General features: G+C 45.5%; 3 protein-coding genes across 5 annotated transcripts; 2 read left to right on the plus strand and 1 right to left on the minus strand.

Moving 5' to 3' along the window:
* The first annotated feature begins 2,856 nt into the window (after positions 1-2,856).
* On the plus strand, positions 2,857-5,101 carry spag (RNA polymerase II-associated protein spaghetti). Of its 2 annotated transcripts, XM_001360871.4 has the most exons (6): positions 2,857-3,044; positions 3,113-3,393; positions 3,452-3,660; positions 3,750-4,450; positions 4,513-4,798; positions 4,858-5,101. In XM_001360871.4, exons 1-6 carry the CDS (start codon positions 2,892-2,894, stop codon positions 4,947-4,949), a joined length of 1,722 nt encoding a protein of 573 aa, XP_001360908.3. In that variant the 5' UTR covers positions 2,857-2,891; the 3' UTR covers positions 4,950-5,101. The 2 variants fall into 2 exon arrangements, with proteins under 2 accessions (XP_001360908.3, XP_015039820.2); XM_015184334.2 differs by lacking the exon at positions 4,513-4,798 and having other exon boundaries at positions 2,892-3,044.
* Positions 5,102-6,059: 958 nt separating this feature from the next.
* Positions 6,060-17,501, plus strand: LOC6898452 (uncharacterized). Of its 2 annotated transcripts, XM_015184335.2 has the most exons (9): positions 6,060-6,353; positions 10,494-10,575; positions 12,446-13,940; positions 14,002-14,641; positions 14,703-14,971; positions 15,044-16,235; positions 16,291-16,757; positions 16,823-17,048; positions 17,124-17,501. In XM_015184335.2, exons 2-9 carry the CDS (start codon positions 10,551-10,553, stop codon positions 17,202-17,204), a joined length of 4,395 nt encoding a protein of 1,464 aa, XP_015039821.2. In that variant the 5' UTR covers positions 6,060-6,353; positions 10,494-10,550; the 3' UTR covers positions 17,205-17,501. The 2 variants fall into 2 exon arrangements, with proteins under 2 accessions (XP_015039821.2, XP_002138495.2); XM_002138459.3 differs by lacking the exons at positions 6,060-6,353; positions 10,494-10,575 and adding an exon at positions 11,987-12,118.
* Positions 17,478-18,215, minus strand: mRpS17 (mitochondrial ribosomal protein S17). Its single transcript, XM_001360872.4, has 2 exons — positions 18,053-18,215; positions 17,478-17,988 (listed from the first exon to the last, which is right to left on the minus strand). The coding sequence occupies exons 1-2, from the start codon at positions 18,158-18,160 to the stop codon at positions 17,629-17,631; spliced, it is 468 nt and encodes a 155-aa protein (XP_001360909.1). The 5' UTR covers positions 18,161-18,215; the 3' UTR covers positions 17,478-17,628.
* Between the last annotated feature and the right edge of the window lie 409 nt (positions 18,216-18,624).

The raw sequence follows: 18,624 nt of genomic DNA on the forward strand, positions 1-18,624 counted from the left end.
TCGTTGAAGCCATTACATCAATGTGTGCAGGGGGTTGGGAGTGGTTAATTAAATCATTGCTCCAACTTCACGGGCCAAAAAATATACAGGGTACCGCCGAAGATCCTCTTGTGGTTGAAGGTTTCCAGCCTACATACATATATCATAATCTCTGACACTTTTGGTGCAAGGGCTTTGCCCAGGTACTCCAATCTGTTACTGTCCATCTTGTCCATTTTTAAAGGATCTGTTCATCCGTTGAAATGTCGTTCCAGCATGAATTAAAAGCTGTCCTTATCTGGCGATTTTAAATATATTTTGATACAATATCGATATATCAAATGAAATTAAACTATTTTTGAAAAACCGCTGACAGTTGAAAGGTGTTGCAAAATGCGATAATATCAGTGCTAGAAATTCGCTAACATAGCCCTGTTAAAAAATCTTTGGACTGTTAAAAACTCTGACAAACTATTAAATTTCATTTTTAACGATATATGGAAATCCAATAAAAGCAAGTGTTTAAATTAAGCCAATCAAGTAGAAAATAGATTCATCAATCGTATAAAATTATGTGGGCATGGCTAAATCTTCCATATATCTCATATTCGACGGAAGATCAAAATTGAGGGAATCGTCGTATTTGTTGAATCGGTAATGGCCCGGTTGACAACATTTAAATCCTTGTCGCTCACATTCAAAAAAGTTCGATTTGGCGCGCACCACTCGGTATATTTTGAAAATGAGACCGTGTATTTTAAAATATTTCTGTGGGACGATATATTTTAACGATAAGTCCGCGGTCACACTGCTATCGATAGTGGGCACCAACGATAGTATACGATAGGTTTTCGAAAAACATCGACAGTGCAATCGATAGTTCTCCACCTGTAGTTCAAAAAACATCTCTGACATTTAATATTAGTTTAATTTTCAATGTTATATAGAAATCCAATAAATGCAAGTATTTCGAATAGGCCAATCATGTATAGAATTGATTCATCAATCGTATAAAACTGAGTGGGCATGGCTAAATGTTCCATATAGATAGTATTATTCAACGGAACAAAGAATATGAGGAAATTTGAATTCGCCGCAATTCGCCGCAGTTCGCCGCATTTCACCCCAATTCGCTTTAGCAACAATGAGTCTCATTCCATACACAAACATGTTGCTAACATACCCTGGGGGAAATGGATGTTATAGAACTGTGAATACGTTTGTCTTCCAAGGCTCAGTAGGTATCAGGATCGAGATAAATATCCACAAGATACTAATAATGTACTTGAATATGTCTAAGGAATATCAATTTGAGAAAAGGTCTTTAAAAATCACGTTTCATCTTCATATAAAATTAACAAAATAGGGTATACAAAGGCCTACACGCAACATAGTGACCCTTTGTTTGTTGGACTTTTTCGATCAAACCTTTTTTTACAATAAATACAATAAAAGCAAGGATTAAAAACTATCCAATCTTGTAGAAAATTGATTCATTAATCGTATAAAATTATGTGGGCATTGCTGAGAGATTTAGTTAGTCAGCATTATTCAATGGAATATCAAAATTGAGCAATATGAACGAATTTCCTTTTTCGTTTGTTTTGATTGACCTATTTCGCTACTTGTTTTTTGTTTGACTGATTTCGCTAAAACCTCTTTTTACGCAAAATGCAATAAAAGCAAGTATTTAAAATAAGCCAGTCAAGTTCAGAATAGTTTAATTAATCGGATATAGTTATGTGGGCATGGCTAAATGTTCTATATAGCTGGTAATATTCAACGGAACAAAGAATATGAGGAATATGGTTTCCAATCCTGACGGAGAACGATTAACCTATTACAAGCCAAGGGGGTATTTCAATTTTCCACTGAAAATAATGAAAATTTAATCATTTTAGCGCAGTTAAGCTGAAAAATATCGTTTTTTTTTTTAAGTTTATAGTAGAGATGGCATGAATCCTCAAGAAGAATTTACAATCAGAAATATTTTCCGCCATTTACCTCAAGTAGTTTAACTATTTAAATACAGGGGGCTTTAGTGGGCTAAGACGCTTGCACGGTTATTCTGTGCTCCCACTATCGCCCACTATCGAACCATTGAACCATCGATATTTAGTAGCGCGATAGTGTCTTACCATCGATAATGTCCCTCTACACCAAATAAGTGAAGTAAATTTGAATGAAAACATCGATGTCGATGTCCATCGATGTTCTCAAAATCAACATCGATGTTGGATTGATACATCGGATTGATTCTTCGATGCATCGATGATGACCGATGTTTCAAAACTTTCCCATTTGATTATAAAACCGAATATTCAACAAAGGAAAAATTAAACTTGAGCTTTCATATCATAGGACTAAACGAAACAATATTTAACATAAAAGAAATGATTATGCTTTCATAGCAGTCATTTAAATATCACTGTAGATATCATCAGAGATAACTAATATTTCAAATAAGTACTATTTGTCAATGCTTTGCAAAAACCAAAATGCGGCTTAGTCGCAAAGGTGAAAGTCTATTACGTTTTCGACTTAATAGTTAGCAGCCGCTGAGTACACCCGTTCAAAATACACCCAGAAGATGCCATTAACGTAAAAATTGCATTGCAATTTTGTATAAATTAGGATAGGTACTTTTCATACCGTCCCAAAAACACGAAGGATTGCTTTCAAATGAGGCAGGCATTGCTGTGTTTGCTGCTTACAGATTTGAAATTAATTGATCGATGTTTTGCAAAACATCGATACATCAGAAGAAGTAAAAACATCGGACAACATCAGTAAACATCGGCAGAAAAACATCGATGCTCGATGAATCGATGTTTTTTACATCACTAGTATATTATCGATAAGTCCCTAGCACCTTTAAGAAAAAAATTCCCAAAAAAAAAATAAATTGAAAAATGAGCGCAGAAAAGGCCTTTGAAATGCAACGCCAGGTGCGTCGCAATGCCAAAGAGGTACAAAGTTCGTTGAAAGATCTGTACTCGTGGGAGAAGGACATCAAGAAGAAAGAAATGGAACTGAAGAAGGCGCCCGGCGCTGCCGCCAATACTGTAAGCTCAAAAGTGCAGATTCACATGCATGTGTTTTTATATTGTTTTCGTATTCTCATTTGTTTCAGAGTATGCCGGTGCGCAGTCATGTGCAGAAAACAGGAAAAGCCGAGCACCAGAGCCCCAGTAGTTCAGCGGCCGGTACTCCTACTGAGAAGAAAGATCCGCCCGGGGATCCGGTGGCTCGGCAGCACAAGAAGGCCAACGACATAAAGGACCGCGGCAATAACTATGTGAAGCAGGGAGAATACGACAGAGCCATCGAGGCGTACACAGAAGCCGTGGAGGTTTATCCGTACGATCCCGTCTATTACATTAATAGAGCCCTGTGCTACATTAAGCAGGAGCGGTAAGATGGGGTCATGGGGTGTAGAATGTTCCAGCAATAACCAATTTCATTGCGACAGCTTTGACAGTTGCGTGGATGATTGTGAGGCTGCCATTAGCCTAGACAAGCTCTGCGTGAAGGCCTACTACAGACGGATGCAGGCGAATGAATCGCGTGGTAACAATATGGAAGCGCTTAAGGACTGCACAACAGTGCTGGCCCTTGATCCCAAAAACATAGAGGGCAAACAGAGTTTGGTACGCATAAACGAGCGCTTACGTAAAAATGGTAAGAGGGAAATGAAATGACATCAAGTACGATATTAATATTATTTTCATTTATTGTTGTTTAATATTATTCTTCGTATTTAATTTTAGCCACTAAAAACGGTCCCAATTATAGTGCGGACCGTCCTGACCTAATTGACATATTGCCGATCGAGAAGCCGGTTTACAAACGCTCCAAGAATTCGATGCGTCGAGTGACCATAACAGATATTGTTTCCCCCAGACCCTCCACTGATGAGGCCCAGCCTTTACGCATCTCAGACGAAGACATTGACAAAATCTTCAACAGCTATTGCGGTCCATACGAAGAGATTAAAAAGGAAGACTTGCAGGAAAATGAGACAAACCCAGATCCCCCAACAGCAACGCCGATAGTGAAATCTGTTGATTCTGAACCGTCCGCTTCGTCTGCAAAGAAATCGCCAAACCTTATAAAAGATACGGCAACTGATGCAAAACCGTCCGCTTCTTCGCTAAAGACATCTCAAAATTCAAACAGTGATACCAAACAGACCCTGCCAGATGCGGTGAAAGAAGCTAAACCGTCGGCTGATCCAAAAACATCAACAAATCTGAACAAAGATCCAGTGAACGAAGTGAAACAATTATCACAAAACCCAAGCAAAGATGCTAAAGATTCTAAAGATACGAAAAAAGAGGCACTGATTGATAATAAACCATCAGCAGCTCCTCTAAAGTCATCAAAAACTTCAAACAAAGACACAGAAAATGAGCCAGAAATCGAATCTGCTGCAAAGATCAAGACGGTTGGGGGTGCCACTCCAATGGAGGTAAGACGATTATGTGTGTTTTTTTTCTTTGGAAGTGGGTTTAACTTGCAGTATTATTACAGCGAGCATTGCCGCCAGCCCCAGCCGGTACGGCCCAGTTCTACATAACCTGGAAAGAGCTATCTCCAAATCAGAAATATCAGTACTTAAAATCTATAGACATACAAAATCTGTGTAAAATTCTGGGAGCCGGTTTTGATTCGGACACATTCAACGATTTGTTGTGCACCATTCAGGACTTTTACGTGCCTGAAAAAGAGCCCACAACGGCATCTGTCCTACTGGAGATTAGCAAAAATGACGAGTTTTCCATTTTGGCCATGCTCATGTCAGCTGAGGAGAAAAAAAGTAGCTTGCTTACTTATGCTTAATTTCTCAAGTAATATATGTTTTTTCTTTCTTCACAGTGGTGTCGTCTATACTAAAACAGCTCAAGAATTGGCCCAAAAAGAATCCACAAGTGTTAGAGAAGCTGTCAAGGGCCTACGGTGTGGATTAAAATCTGTAAGAGTTCTAGTTTACAACGTACTTATTCATATATTTTGATTCAAATTGTTTGTTCAAAGGAATATAAAAAAATGTACAAATAGAAGTTTCAAAATGTAAAAAAGACAACACCGATTAATGTACTATTCGTTGTTATGGAAATTAGATACGCCAGAAATAAATGGGGGTTTCCTCACCCAGTAAAAGTAAATCACGTGATATTGTAAATGGTCTGTAAACGAGCAACGTATGTACCTTTAGATGTATATATGTAAGGTGATGGATAAAAGACCATTTGGAAAAATATAAAACCATTCTTGGAACAGATCTCTGAGGTCTGCCAGGCCCTGAATATTGAATAACAAATTGAGTAATACGAATTAGTGTAATTTACATAAATCAGCGTATTAATTCAATCTGCGAGGCGGACTCGCGAAGGAACAACAACTCCATTAAATGATGTTAAGTTGAAAACAGGCGGCGTTGATGGTTCGGTTCTGTTCTGTTCATCTGCCGCTCACACACACACACACTTGTACCGTATCGTATTATTACAGCGACACCCGCGCCAAGGAAAAAACAAAACACGAAGCTATGGAGAGGGAGAGTGTATGCTGGGTGTAGGGGGTGGGAGGGGTGTGTGTAATTTAAGCCGGCTGCGGGAACAGGGGGAGGGCTAATTGCGTGAGAGCCGACGTTGCAGTAAGCACAGGGGCCGGGTTTTACTTAAGTCCATTGTTGCCTCCACTAGTTATAATTTAATTTACATTTTTTCTTAACAAACGCTGGCCTGGCCTGGCTGTGATTTATCAGTTCCTCGAAACGAGAGATCCAAAGATTGAGAGAGAGAGAAAGACTGTCTCTGCGGCCAGAGAGCGGCAGCAGTCGAGCAGAGTTGTCACCCCACTCGAAGCCTTAAAAGACGTTACAAATCAAGCCAACAATTTCTTATAGGTTCAGTAATTAATGAAAATGTAAATGTACATCTAAGCAAAATCTTAAATCGATGGAGTCTGCATTCATGGGGATGATTGGCCAATTTTTTTGTTTCAATTTTATATATGTGAACAGTGGCAACTCCAAAGCCAAGCTTCATTGAGCAGAGATTCGGTTGTGGAAGTGGAAGAGAGCTTCGGAACAGCTTCGGAGCGCACACGATACATACGATCCGATCAACCACCAGTTGGTGTGGGCACTCCAACGGCAACGTATTATTTAGATAGCTCTAGCGGATCGGGGAATACAGAAACCGAAATAGAGAAACAAAAAGAGAACAAAATAAAACGCGATCTTAGTTAACATTCGCATCGAGTATACGAAGCGTGAAACAACAGCAGTGACGACAAAAAATAAATAGAACTAAAAAAGTGCAACAACAAATTCGTCAAGAATCAAAGTAACGGCAATTCGTGCAAGTGTAAGTGCCTGTGTAGGCTAAGTGTGTGTCTGTGTGTATAACTAATTTAAAGGCAGCTTGAGAGCTAAATCTCGCTAAAACTAACGTATTAGGCGAAATACCAGAGAAATACAAAATATACGCCCCCGCGCAATGATAACACATAAATAGAAGTATATACATATGCATATACATACGTACATATACTCGTTCGAGTATAGAAAGATACCGTTATGTTTGATAAAATTTGAAAAAAATAAGTGCATGGCAATATTCCATCCATTGTGTATGTGAAAAAACTGGAAATTACGCAAATAATCTATCGAATAATCTCAGAGAAACAAAACATGTGGAAAAACGACTCAAAGCAAAACCGATTTCACTGCCTCTCGAGCAGGTGTACGAGTAATCGAATAGCAGTAAAAACACACACACGCACACACACACAAAACAGACATGCATGGGAGAGCTTGCTCTCCATGTTTGTTTTTTGTGGCCGAAAAATCTTGTGAGATGAGCAAAGAATCAGGAAAACAATAGACCTCGCTCCCACTGCCCCGCTGGAAAAATATGCAATAGTGCCGCCTGATATAAGCCCTTCCCTTCCATTCGGTCAGTGATCAATAGCTGTGTCGTCGGCGTATCCAAAGAATGCGGCAGAAATAGCGGTGTTGTTTTTCCCATATATTGTTAGTGGGCTGTCTCGAATTGCGATTGCCCCTCGGGGGGCCTGCACATCTTCATCTTCATCTTCGATGCGATTGATGTTTGTTTTTGGCGCTCATCTCAATTACGAGTGTGTGCTGTCCGGCATAGACAAGACATTGAGTCCGGATTCCTATGATCTTGGCCAGTTTCAGTTTGCTAACTTGGTTAGCGGCTGCGCTCTTTTGTTGTGTTGTGTTGTTGTGTTTTGTTTTGTTTTGTTGTGTTGTGTGCCCTCTTGTCTGTGCGCGCCGAGCTTCATCGCTTGGATTGGATGGATTGGACGGCGGCCCGTCGTCACAGCCTGTGCCAAGCGCTAAAACAAAAAATAAAATAAAAGTAAAACGTGTCTGTCCCATAGCCCAAAAAGACGCTCAAAAGCAGCATCAGCAGCAGCAACAACAACAACAACAAAGCTTCGGCTAAAATCAGCAAAGACATAAAAGTCAACCGGTTGGTTGAGTTTCAAGCACCGCAACAGCAACAGCAACAGCAGCGGCTCCGGCTCCCGCTCCCGCTCTAACCCCACACCCACCTCCCCGCACCACCCTTCAGCCGACGTACGCGTAAAAGCTAAGAAAATAAGGCCAGCTTCAGGGGCCAAAGCTTTTGATACGCTTGCAGATCCATCGTTCTTCTGTGATATATCGATTTTGATTGAGTTTTACACAACTACAAAGAAAGATACGATTACGAAACAGCAAAGCTGTTGTCACAGATAATTTCTGGATTATTTCTATATGATATAGAAAATCGAATGATTTGTACAGAGTGTTGATCAGATACAGATGTCGGACCTTCTTAGCTTCTGGTCACAATCGTTATACTTTCTGTAAGGGTATACACATACACACACACACTCACGCGTAGATAAATCAAGATACTTATAAATAACAATCTAGACGTAGATACAGATACAGATACAGAAGATGATGCTCGGGGTGGAGTGGACCTCCTCTGAAGCTCAAAAATCTGTTTAGCATAGTTTATTTTTTTGCTAATCGACGGAGAGTGGTGTGGTCCACATGAATGTGGGGGCGGGGACGGGGGCTGGCCTTAGAGTTTAGATCCGTTTAGCTACGTCTCGAAAGATGCTAAATACGAATATGTGATCAAACAAATAACAAATGGAATATTCCGTTCCCTACACGAAACGCAGACTTTCTTTTCGGCCACACGTCGAATGAACAATCTTTATGAATCATCGAAACCACAATTTAGCTGGAGAACGTTAATGGGAGATTACATTAATATTACAATCTATCGATTCAATTAATATTTAATTCGATTATGGCAATCTATTGAGTTTTTTTTTAAACATAATGAACTCTCCGAGAGCCATAAGTTTCGAATCGAGTCTTGTGAAATATCTTTCTGGGATCCATTACCCCCTGACTCGCTATTTGGCAAATTGTTTAGCCACCACCCGCTAATTCGATTGATAATTGTCTGTGGCTGCTGCTGCTGACGCCTTTGGCAGACACGTTTGATGTCTTAACTTCATCTGGGGGCTGGAATCAAAGTCATGGGACTGCTGCCAGCACTTCTGGTTGGGCGAGCTCTTCGACTTGTAATTGACTTGTTGGCAAAAGCAATCCCCATCCCAAACTAGCACCAAACTAAAAAAATATATATTTATAACTCAATTTGATTGCTGCCTGCCTGGCCTGCCCTGCGCGTAAGTGCAATTGGCTTTGGCTTTGGCATTTTTATTTCGTGTTTTATTTTTTGCACGCCATTTGAGAGCGACGCAGGGGATGTCATATCGCAGTTGTTGCTCCAGCGGCTGCTGTGAATTTATTGAAATGCTAATAAAACGCTAAATGCCTCGGCCAAATAGCGATTCAAATGCGAAAGCCAATGTCTTAGCGCTGGCTCAAGGATGAGACAACGCCGCTGCCATTGATATGGTGCGAGATATGTTTGCCTCTAAGGCCTGGCCGCACCATACGATGGCGCCTCTGACTTCCGACTTAATGACAGAAATCACAATCAATAGCCACCGACCGACAGACCGACCAGTGACAGACCGACAGGTTTCATCAAGTGAAACTCTTGTCATGACAAGACTCGACTCTGCTTTCGGTTGGTTTATTTTTAGTTGGTTTGCTGCTGCTGCTGCTGCTGCTGCTGTTGTAGAGCTGCCATCCAACTAAATCAAATCACTTGAGTTTTCATTATATTATTGTAAGAGGTTTCGTTCCGTTCCGTTCCGCTTCGTTTCGTTTCGTTCTTATTCTGTGTGAGCCCCTAGGAGATACAAAGCGTTAATTCAATCAAAATCATTGCGACAAAACAACAATGAATACACGTAAGAGACGAGCAAGAAGCCAGTCAGTTCGGGTATTCCTCTTCGGACTACGAGATTCCCGAGTGTCTCAGAGACTATCAAAGACTCAATTATGGCTCGAATAGTTACTTAATCGGGAATGTTTGGAGAATGAACAGATACCCTACCCTAGTCTCGTTGGAAGTGCAAACGAAACAAGTCTTCCGATCTCTCGTTAAACATTTATTTTGATTCAATTCAGGCAGAGCAGAGGCAAGAAAGTAAAAGAAACTCTTCAATAGGCATCCCTCATTGCTTGAAAAATATTAATTTGAATTTGAGTTTGAATTTCGGGTTTTATTGGCATTAAGCATACGCCGTGTATGTGTGCGGCACAAATTAATGGAATACTATTTTTATTGCATACTTAAGAGCGTCGCAGAGCCAAATGCCAAGGCAAATGCCAAGCGTTGAGCAAATACCTTTCTTTCATATTTGATGCCGATGCCATTATTCATTTGTTTATTAAATGTCGTTAGAAGTGGAGTGAAGCCACGTGTCGGCGGGTATGGGATGCAAATTAGTTGGGGCTGCACAGCATATAGCCATAGTCGCGGAATTATATTATTATTTTGTGACCCGACCCCCACTTAGAGCTGATAAATCTGCTGCCGCCCCAGACATCGCGCAAGTTCCAGTTGGAAGCGCGATTCATTTATCTTTATCTGAGAGCATTCCTGTGTCTGTGTGTGTGTGTGTGTTTGTTTCTTTTTTGCGTTGTACTCAACCCAGGCTTGGAAAGAGATATCAGAATATACATGTATGCGTGTGTATGTATATATGCATGTGCATATGTGGCGGAATTTGGGACGTCATTTAGCAGAGCTTATCGCCAGACAGCAATAAGCTAAAACAACATATTCGAAACGTACACAGCATAAAAATAGCCTACTCCTATTAATATTTGCCAAGAAAAACCCATTCCAGCCCCCGGCGGTGGCTTTTCCTGGGAACTGACTGAGAAATACTAGTCACCGCTTCTCTTGGCTTGAGTTGCCTTCGGGGTTGGCTTGGGGCTTGTCTCTTCTGCTTAATTCATACGATACGATACTTCCAGCAAAGCGGAGCTTGTAATTTAAGGTGGCCCTAGTCTACAGTGTTCCCATTGTTCCCATTTCCATTCGCAGATCATGCTGTAGCCACATGGACATATGAGGATGCGATGCTTCTGAAGTTACTTGAACATGGACTTTGATTTCTCGGATTTTTGTAAGTATACAAATTCGATTACCAAGGATAACGAAAATCAAACGGGGTCCTTGCTGGTGGCCCCATTGAAGGCTGGCCCCGCCCCTTGTCATTGACAACAAAAGTGGCTGCCGAAAATAGACACCCAGGGGAAGACAGTCTGGGGAAATATGATACCCGGATTCGTTGAATATTAGTATTTCCATACGATTTCCCTGCGCAAGGGAACGGGCGGGGCAGGGAATTTGCATGCCACTTCTGTGCGGCACGAAACGAGCAAACTTGTTTGATCAATAACAATCCGCCGCCTCGCAGGACTCAAATATTTGCACATTACATTTGATGTTGCCGTCAGTCCTCAGATATGTTCTGTCCACGCTCGACGTGACCAAACAAAAACCAAAGAGATAGAAGAAAAAACCCATAATAATACTCGTACAAATCAAATAAAACTCGTAATTATAAAACCGAACATAAGAGTGGAGTGAAAACGGAGTATTTCAGTGCCTTTCAGTGCGATTGTGGATGGCACTGCCAATGCATTTGTGCAAATAAAATATTATTTGTTTGCCATCAAAGAATACAATTGCATAAACAAAACGATTTAATTATACTTGATGCTCGACTGCGGCTGTTTCTTTCATTTTTCTTTTGCTTTGCAGCAAATGTTTGTCTGTTTTGATGCTACCTCTAGTCGTGCGAGTAGTCTGGTATTTTCATGGATACACGAGTACACTCGGAGAAAAATGGCATTGTAACTGGAAGCACATCCATCCATATTATTATTGAAAGATTAAATCCTAAATCAATTCTTTTCATATTAATATCAGGGTGTTTTTCTCTGTTTGTACAAATGTCATTAGTTGTTGGAAAACCCATGTCCAAGAACCAAAAGCTATAGTTTCATTAATTTGTTCATTAATAGATCAAAGAATACTAGCTGGAACTATGGGAAGCATCAATCTGCTAGGGTATTCCTTAATTCATTTTGTTTTTCGTAATTTCGATTTGATTATTTTAATTTTTGCTTTCGTTTGCTGCTTTTATTATTATTATTATACCGATTGGTAGGCCGGGCTTTATTTATTTATTATTTCTAAATGTACTTAGAGGCATGGCATGGAGGTAGAGGGGCCCCTGCCCCTGCCCCTGCACCTGCACCTGCCCCTGCCCCTCCTCCGTTTTCCGATGCATTTTCACTGCTCAGCGAAGAGTGAAGAGTGCATCAACCGCCTGCTCGCTCAAACGTGCGTTAGATAATTGTTTTCGGAGATGCAGCGGCAGCATCGGCTAAATAACTAACACAAAAATAAAAAAAAAACTCAACAAAAAAAATTAATTTGTTTCCATGGATGCTGCTCCCGCCGCCGCCGCCGCCGTCGTAGCGGCTGCTGCCTGCCTGCTGCTCCCAACTTGGCCATCAGTGCAGATCGTTAGGGCCAAGCAACGAGAGCTGAGAGCGCTCAGATAAAACAATATACATATATAACATACGAGTGTAGCCCAAAGAAAGCAGCCAGGCCAAAACTAGCTATGGACTATCCCAAGGCGCTGAATGGCAATGGTAATATAATATGCTGGTTCCTAGCCATCTGCATATTTCTGCATAAATTACACAACGAATTTATTTGGCACGTCAACGGAGTCCCATTACTCTTTGGGTTTTCATATCGATCAAACAGACCGGGAATTACCAGGCCCTGTCTGTTTGTCTGCCTGTCTGTCTGTCTGTCGGGCGGTCTTCTTATCGTAAAGCCACGAATTTTGTATTCATTTAATTGGAATTACTATCTGTGCTGTGGTTTACGCCCCTCCCACACGAGCAAATAGTGCGATATTTGAATGCCTACTGAAATGAAAAATTCTAATCTGTATCCCCTTGTTCCTGCAGCTCGGCAAGACCTACTGGATGGGATCGACAACTATGCCCTGGACCTTTTCATGCAGGTCACGGCCGGAGTGGGTGGCCTCGAGGACAGCAGCGCCCAGCATGGAGGCAATGACGCTCTCGGGGCAGCTGCCGCCAGCAAAATGGACTCGCCCCACACACCGCCCATCAGCCTGAGCAGCACGCCCCATGTCCATGGCCATCTGCCGGAGAGTCCGCCAGACTCGGGCTCTGAGCCCGCCTACAGTCCGCTGAACGAGACGCATGGCTTGGGGCTGCTGCCGGGGCGCGGGGACCTCATCTACTCGAATCTGGGACCAATGGGGCATTCGCAGGCGGGCAGCATGCTGCAGACAGACATGCAGTACGTGTCGCATCAGCAGCAGCAACAGCAACAGCAGCAACAGATGAACGTCGTGGGACACAACTTTGCACCGCCGCAGGTGGATGTGAGGATCAAGCACGAGGCAGGGCTGATCATGAATCCCAGCAGCCTGCTGTGCCAGCCACTCAACGAGCAGCAGATACTGCAGCATCCGCACAATCAATTGCAGCAGCATCAGCAGCATCAGGTGCAAGTGCAGCCACATCCGGAAATGGTCCAGGAGCAAATGATCTACCAGCACTACGACAACGGGCCAGGGCCAGGACCTGAGCCGGGACCAGGTCCGGGCATTTACGGTGCTGGCAGCTACCAGAATCTCTCCACCTGCACGTTGACCTCCTCGCTGGGACTCGGCGATCGGGTGCAGGTGATTGGGACCAGCCAGCTATCGCTGAACCGCACCTCGGCCCCCTCCACGCCGGTGCACTCGCTGTCCCGTAAGCGGAAAATGTCCACGACGCTGGATTGCTCGGAGTTCTCGCCCACGGCCAAGGTGGACGCGGGCCTGGTGATGAGTCCCCTGCGCGCCTCGCACCACTCCTTGACCGCGCCCCACAGCCAGAGCAACAGCAACGGCCACGAGGCCGGCAACGGGAGCGTCAGTGACCTGGCCAAGACACCTGCCCACTCACACTGCTCCGCCTCGGTGTCGCCGGCCCTGTCCGGCATCCACTCGCAGGCGGACAACAGCCTGGACGGACAGTCGAGCCACGCGGCGGCCGGCTCCGGCTCTGGGTCGGGCAGCGAGGCCGGGGACACCGCCCAGACGCAGTGCATCCGCTTCAATGCCTTCCAGCCGGAGAACTGGCACAAGCTGTTCGACCAGAGCCTGCAGGAGCTGTCCGTGATCTACTACCGCGTCGATGCGGACAAGGGATTCAACTTCAGCGTCTCGGACGACGCGTACGTGTGCCAGAAGAAGAACCACTTTCAGGTTACTTGCCATGCCCGACTCCAGGGCGATGCCAAATTTGTGAAGACCCCGTCCGGCTTTGAGAAAATCAAATCCTTTCACTTGCATTTCTACGGCGTCAAGTTCGAGGCGCCCAACCAGACCATCCGCGTGGAGCAGAGCCAGTCGGACCGATCCAAGAAGCCATTCTATCCAGTTCCGTGAGTAGCACAACACATACAGATACACGAGTACGTCTGTTACCCACTTCTCCATCTCCAGGATCGATCTCCAGAAGCATATCGTCAGCAAGATCACCGTTGGCCGCCTGCACTTCTCCGAGACGACCAACAACAACATGCGCAAGAAGGGGCGCCCTAATCCGGAGCAGCGCTTCTTCCAGCTGGTGGTGGGCCTCCATGTGCACACAATTTCCGGGAACTTCCCTGTGATGAGCCATGGCAGCGAGCGGATCATAGTGCGCGCCTCCAACCCCGGCCAATTCGAGTCCGACGTGGACCTGTGCTGGCAGCGCGGCCTCACCCAGGAGTCCATCTTCCATGTGGGCCGCGTGGGCATCAACACGGACCGTCCGGACGAGAGTCTTGTGGTGCATGGCAACCTGAAGGTCTCCGGCCACATTGTCCAGCCCAGCGACAGTCGAGCCAAGCAGGAGATCGGGGAGCTCGACACCTCGGTGCAGCTGCGCAACCTCCAGAAGATACGCATCGTCCGCTACCGCTACGAGCCCGAGTTCGCCCTTCACTCGGGCCTGAGGCGACAGAGCGACACGCGGGAGATTGTCGACACTGGCGTCATTGCCCAGGAGGTGCGCGAGGTGATCCCGGATGCGGTGCAAGAGGCTGGCAGCGTTGTCCTGCCCAATGGCGATGTCATCGAGAACTTTCTGCTGGTCAACAAGGTGAGATCCATCTAAGCTCTCGATGCAGAACGAGACTCCATTCTCTTGACTCCTTTGATAGGACCGCATCCTCATGGAGAACATTGGGGCCGTCAAGGAGCTGTGCAAGGTCACCGGCTCCCTGGAGACGCGCATCGAGCATCTGGAGCGGGCCAACAACAGCCACAACAGCCACCAACTGCGTGCCAAGGACCTGCTGGAGCCGCGCTGCCTGCTGCCGGACAGAGGGGCCCTCAAGTCCTACATCAGTCGGCGGGATGGCTACGAGATCTGCTCCAGCCGCTCCCTGCAGATTGTCATCTTTGTGCTGATCATCGTGATGGCAGCCTGGTAGGAGGGAAGCCTCCGCACAATTTGCACCCCACCTAATCCCGATATTCCCTGTTCCGATTACCATTGCAGCCTGGCGGCTGTGTCCACGCTGTACTTTGTGGAGCACAACAAGCAGCAGCAGCTGGACGGGTACCAGCTCTTTGGCAACAGTCACATTTTCCGCACGGACACGCCCACGCACCTGAGCGAGGAGGATAGGCACTACTTTCAGCACAGCCTGCACACACTCTTCAAGAACAAGACGCACGTGGCCTGGCCCAGTCTGATGTACGCCACGAGTACATCCCGACCACCAGCCTCTGCCTTGGGCCCGCGCCCCGGGGAAGATGAGGCCGAGGAGCTGGCCGCCGTTATGACCAAGCCGCAGGTGAACCTCCAGCAGCAGCAGCAGCAGTCGCTGAAACACAGTCGCATCACGACTTCAGCGCCGAGGTTCAGCAACAAGACCATCAGCAGCAAGAAGACCAAGTGGCCGCTGTCCCAAGAGGTTCTGCGACAGGCGGCCAGTCAGAAGGCGCTCCAGGCTGTGCACGGTGTACGGGGAGGGGCACCGCCTCCAGCCAGCGTCAATGAAACGAGCGCCCCCTCATCCTCATCCGAAAAGCCCACACAGTCGTCCCAGAGCCAGTCGCAGGCCATTTCCCTGCCCCAAGACTTTGAGAATAACTCCATAGACATTGATGCGCAGCAGCAGCAGTTGGTGGGTGGGAAGCAGCCTTTGTCGGCTCTAAAGCTGGACGAGCACATTGTGGTGGTGGGAACCATTGCCAGTCCCACTTCGGAGGGAGCAGAGGGGGCATCCCACTCGTCGGATGTCGGCGGTACCGTCGGTCAGGCCATCCGCAAGCTCACTGGGGACGCGGTCATCTACAACGTGTACAAGACGGTGTCACCGCCCACGGCGAACCTGGCGCTGACCACCAACAAGGTCAGCACCGAACCGGCCCAGAGCACTCTCTCGCAGGCCCTGGACGCGCCACCCCCGGCGGCGCTTCCTGTCCATAACAGCAGCGGTGGGCATGAAAATCCCGATGCCCTCGACCTGCAGAATCTAAGCAACACCAACGAGTCCGTAGACAACCCCATCTCAGCGCTCTTTGGATTTGTGTTCCCGGAAACGGGCCTGAGGGACTCCAGCGTGGGCAGGCGGTCGGCCAATCAGCGCAGTCTGGACTGGATCGTGCATAAGACCCTGAAGACAGGGCTCTTTGGCCAGCCGGCGGAATGCACTGGCGATGAGTCAGTCAGCGATAATTGCCAGGTAACGCAAGAAGCCTTTTCTTAAACGGTAACACCTTCCATTCGTCCATCCACAGTCCGTTTGCTTTGAGGAACTGCCGTCGTCGAAGACACAGCCGGATAACGTAGATGCCAATGTCAGGGAGCAGCATGTGGAGGATGATCTTCAGTCCGCCGAGCAGGAGCAGGATCCCGACGTACTAGCCTCACAACCAGCGTTGTCGGCCAACAACGAGACTACCTTTGTCCACGGAAAAAGCTCCCACAACACGGATGCCAAGAACGCAGAGACACAGGCAGCATCGATCCAAAACCAGAGTCTGGGCCAGGGGACACCATTGGAGCAGCTGCCAAGGCCAGAGGTTGACCATCCTCCCATTCAGTTGGATTGCTGGAGCGTCACCAGCTGTGTCCTGGCCGCCCAATACAACAGCACCATCGACATAGAGAAGTTCTGTCCCAGTGCGGGCAGCTCCCTGAACGTTAGCTACATAGTCCCAGTGTCGCGTTATCTCCAGGCCAGCAATCTGGAGCTACATTTCACGTGAGTCGCTACAGAGTCACAGCCAGACGAAGAGCCAAAGTACATAGTTTTATTCTCCTCAACAGCTCGAACAAGCCACTGCAGTGGTCCATCTGCATTGATGAGGACCAGGCCAAGGCCAATGCGAACGCGAATGCCCAACTCAACGAGGACGATGAGGTTCCGCCCAGCAGTGGAGTGAAAATCCTCAAACAGCTGGGCAACAACAAGCTGATCCTGGCCCTCGACATGCCCGAGCACGGCTACTTCTTGCGCGACTTTATGCTGCGCGCTAGCCACGATCTGGAGCAGGTGAGTGCTGGGCAGATATTCAAGAACCACTCCAGGACCAAACACTTATTCAAACCAATCATTTTTTGTCTGCAGCAAAAACTATGCGACGATAGCGCTCACCTGGCGAACCCTATACTCCAGTACAACTTTAGAATCGTAAGAGATTGTGATTAGTTTACAATTTAATTTATGGCACGGATTGAATCTGAATCTGAATCTCCAGAAATGCATATATATACCATATACGAGTAAAATATGTTCAAGCGGCATGCGACATGCTGCATTGTCAAGGCACCAAAATGGAACACTTTTTAAATTAGGAAAATACGAGTCAACGAAAAACAAAAAACTGTTGATCAGATTGATAGCCGAAAGTGGAAATGAATACATTTATACGTAAAGAAAGCAATCAAATAAGACATGCAAATCCATTATCGACAATTTAAATAAAATATTTAGAGAAATCTTTTATTCAGGCTCTTTGATTGGGCCGGCTTTTCTGGGGCACGATCTATTAGATCACAGATAGCACACATCTGTTTGTTATATTGCAAACTTAACGAATACTAAGCTTATATATGTAGATATACCAAACTTATCAGACCGCAAAGGGCTGATCTTTGCCATCTTCATGGTATTTGATGTACGTCTCGCCGTGGGTAAAGTCTTTGGTGCCCTCGAGGCGACCACGTGGTGGGGCCTTGTCATAGTCGAAGGACTTCTTCGACTTACCGAACAGCTCGTTGGCCATCTCGATATCCTCGCGGTACTTGCCGACCACCACTTTTTTGCCAGTGATGGGATCGGTTATGTCACCAAGCGGATAGACCACTTTTTCTACAGCATGCGTGATGAGGCGGGTCATGCGCTCGGGCAGCTCTCGTATCAGGACCACGTCGCCGGTCTTGCACACCTTTTGCGGATCGTGGGCAAAGTAAAAGTCGTCCTTTTTAAAGTACTAAACGGAAGAGAAATGGAAACTGAGTGAATCCCATGCGACTGTGCTGAAAGCGGCAACAAACCATATTCAGATTCTTGTCCAGTTCCATGCGGCGTATGCGTATCTTGGAGGCATTTTGCTTGATGCAGGGCATGCATTGGCCCATCAACAACAGTCCACGCCTCGACATCCTCTAGAAACTTTAATTAATATCAATTTGTTTATATGCAAGTTCGAAAACGGAGTTCCCTTATCAGCAGTGTGACCGCGGATTTTATCGATAAGGTATACCGTCCGACCCTCAGAAATATACCAAAATTTATCGTCTCATTTAAAAAATATACCGTAAATATACTGACGAATTGAAGTTGTATTCTTATACTTATACTTATTCCACGTTTTTGATATTCCGTGGAATATTACTAACTAACTAGAATCCTCAGCCCTCAACACATAATTTTACCCGATTTACGATTTACTTTCCTACAAGCTGGCTAACTCTAAGTTCTCATCTTTATTCGCTTGTTTATAAAATAATATTTAAACATAGAAGGTCAATAAGAATGTTCTGATGTTTCTACATGTCAACTACACGATAGTTACGCATTCTCTACATATCAACTACATATTTATGTAATTACCAAAGGCGACACC

Source organism: Drosophila pseudoobscura, chromosome 3 (assembly GCF_009870125.1).
Source record: "Drosophila pseudoobscura strain MV-25-SWS-2005 chromosome 3, UCI_Dpse_MV25, whole genome shotgun sequence".
Taxonomy (NCBI): Eukaryota; Metazoa; Arthropoda; class Insecta; order Diptera; family Drosophilidae; genus Drosophila; species Drosophila pseudoobscura.

Bases quoted from the DNA above. Each gene is read 5' to 3' on its own strand.
- spag (XM_001360871.4), top strand. From the start codon at position 2,892: ATGAGCGCAGAAAAGGCCTTTGAAATGCAACGCCAGGTGCGTCGCAAT. The intron at 4,451-4,512 runs GTAAGACGATTA...GTATTATTACAG, and splicing joins GGGGTGCCACTCCAATGGAG to CGAGCATTGCCGCCAGCCCC. The intron at 4,799-4,857 runs GTAGCTTGCTTA...CTTTCTTCACAG, and splicing joins GTCAGCTGAGGAGAAAAAAA to TGGTGTCGTCTATACTAAAA.
- LOC6898452 (XM_002138459.3), top strand. From the start codon at position 12,088: ATGGACTATCCCAAGGCGCTGAATGGCAATG. The intron at 13,941-14,001 runs GTGAGTAGCACA...CTCCATCTCCAG, and splicing joins AAGCCATTCTATCCAGTTCC to GATCGATCTCCAGAAGCATA. The intron at 14,642-14,702 runs GTGAGATCCATC...CTCCTTTGATAG, and splicing joins ACTTTCTGCTGGTCAACAAG to GACCGCATCCTCATGGAGAA.
- mRpS17 (XM_001360872.4), bottom strand. From the start codon at position 18,160: ATGTCGAGGCGTGGACTGTTGTTGATGGGCCAATGCATGCCCTGCATC. The intron at 17,989-18,052 runs GTTTGTTGCCGC...TCTTCCGTTTAG, and splicing joins TGGACAAGAATCTGAATATG to TACTTTAAAAAGGACGACTT.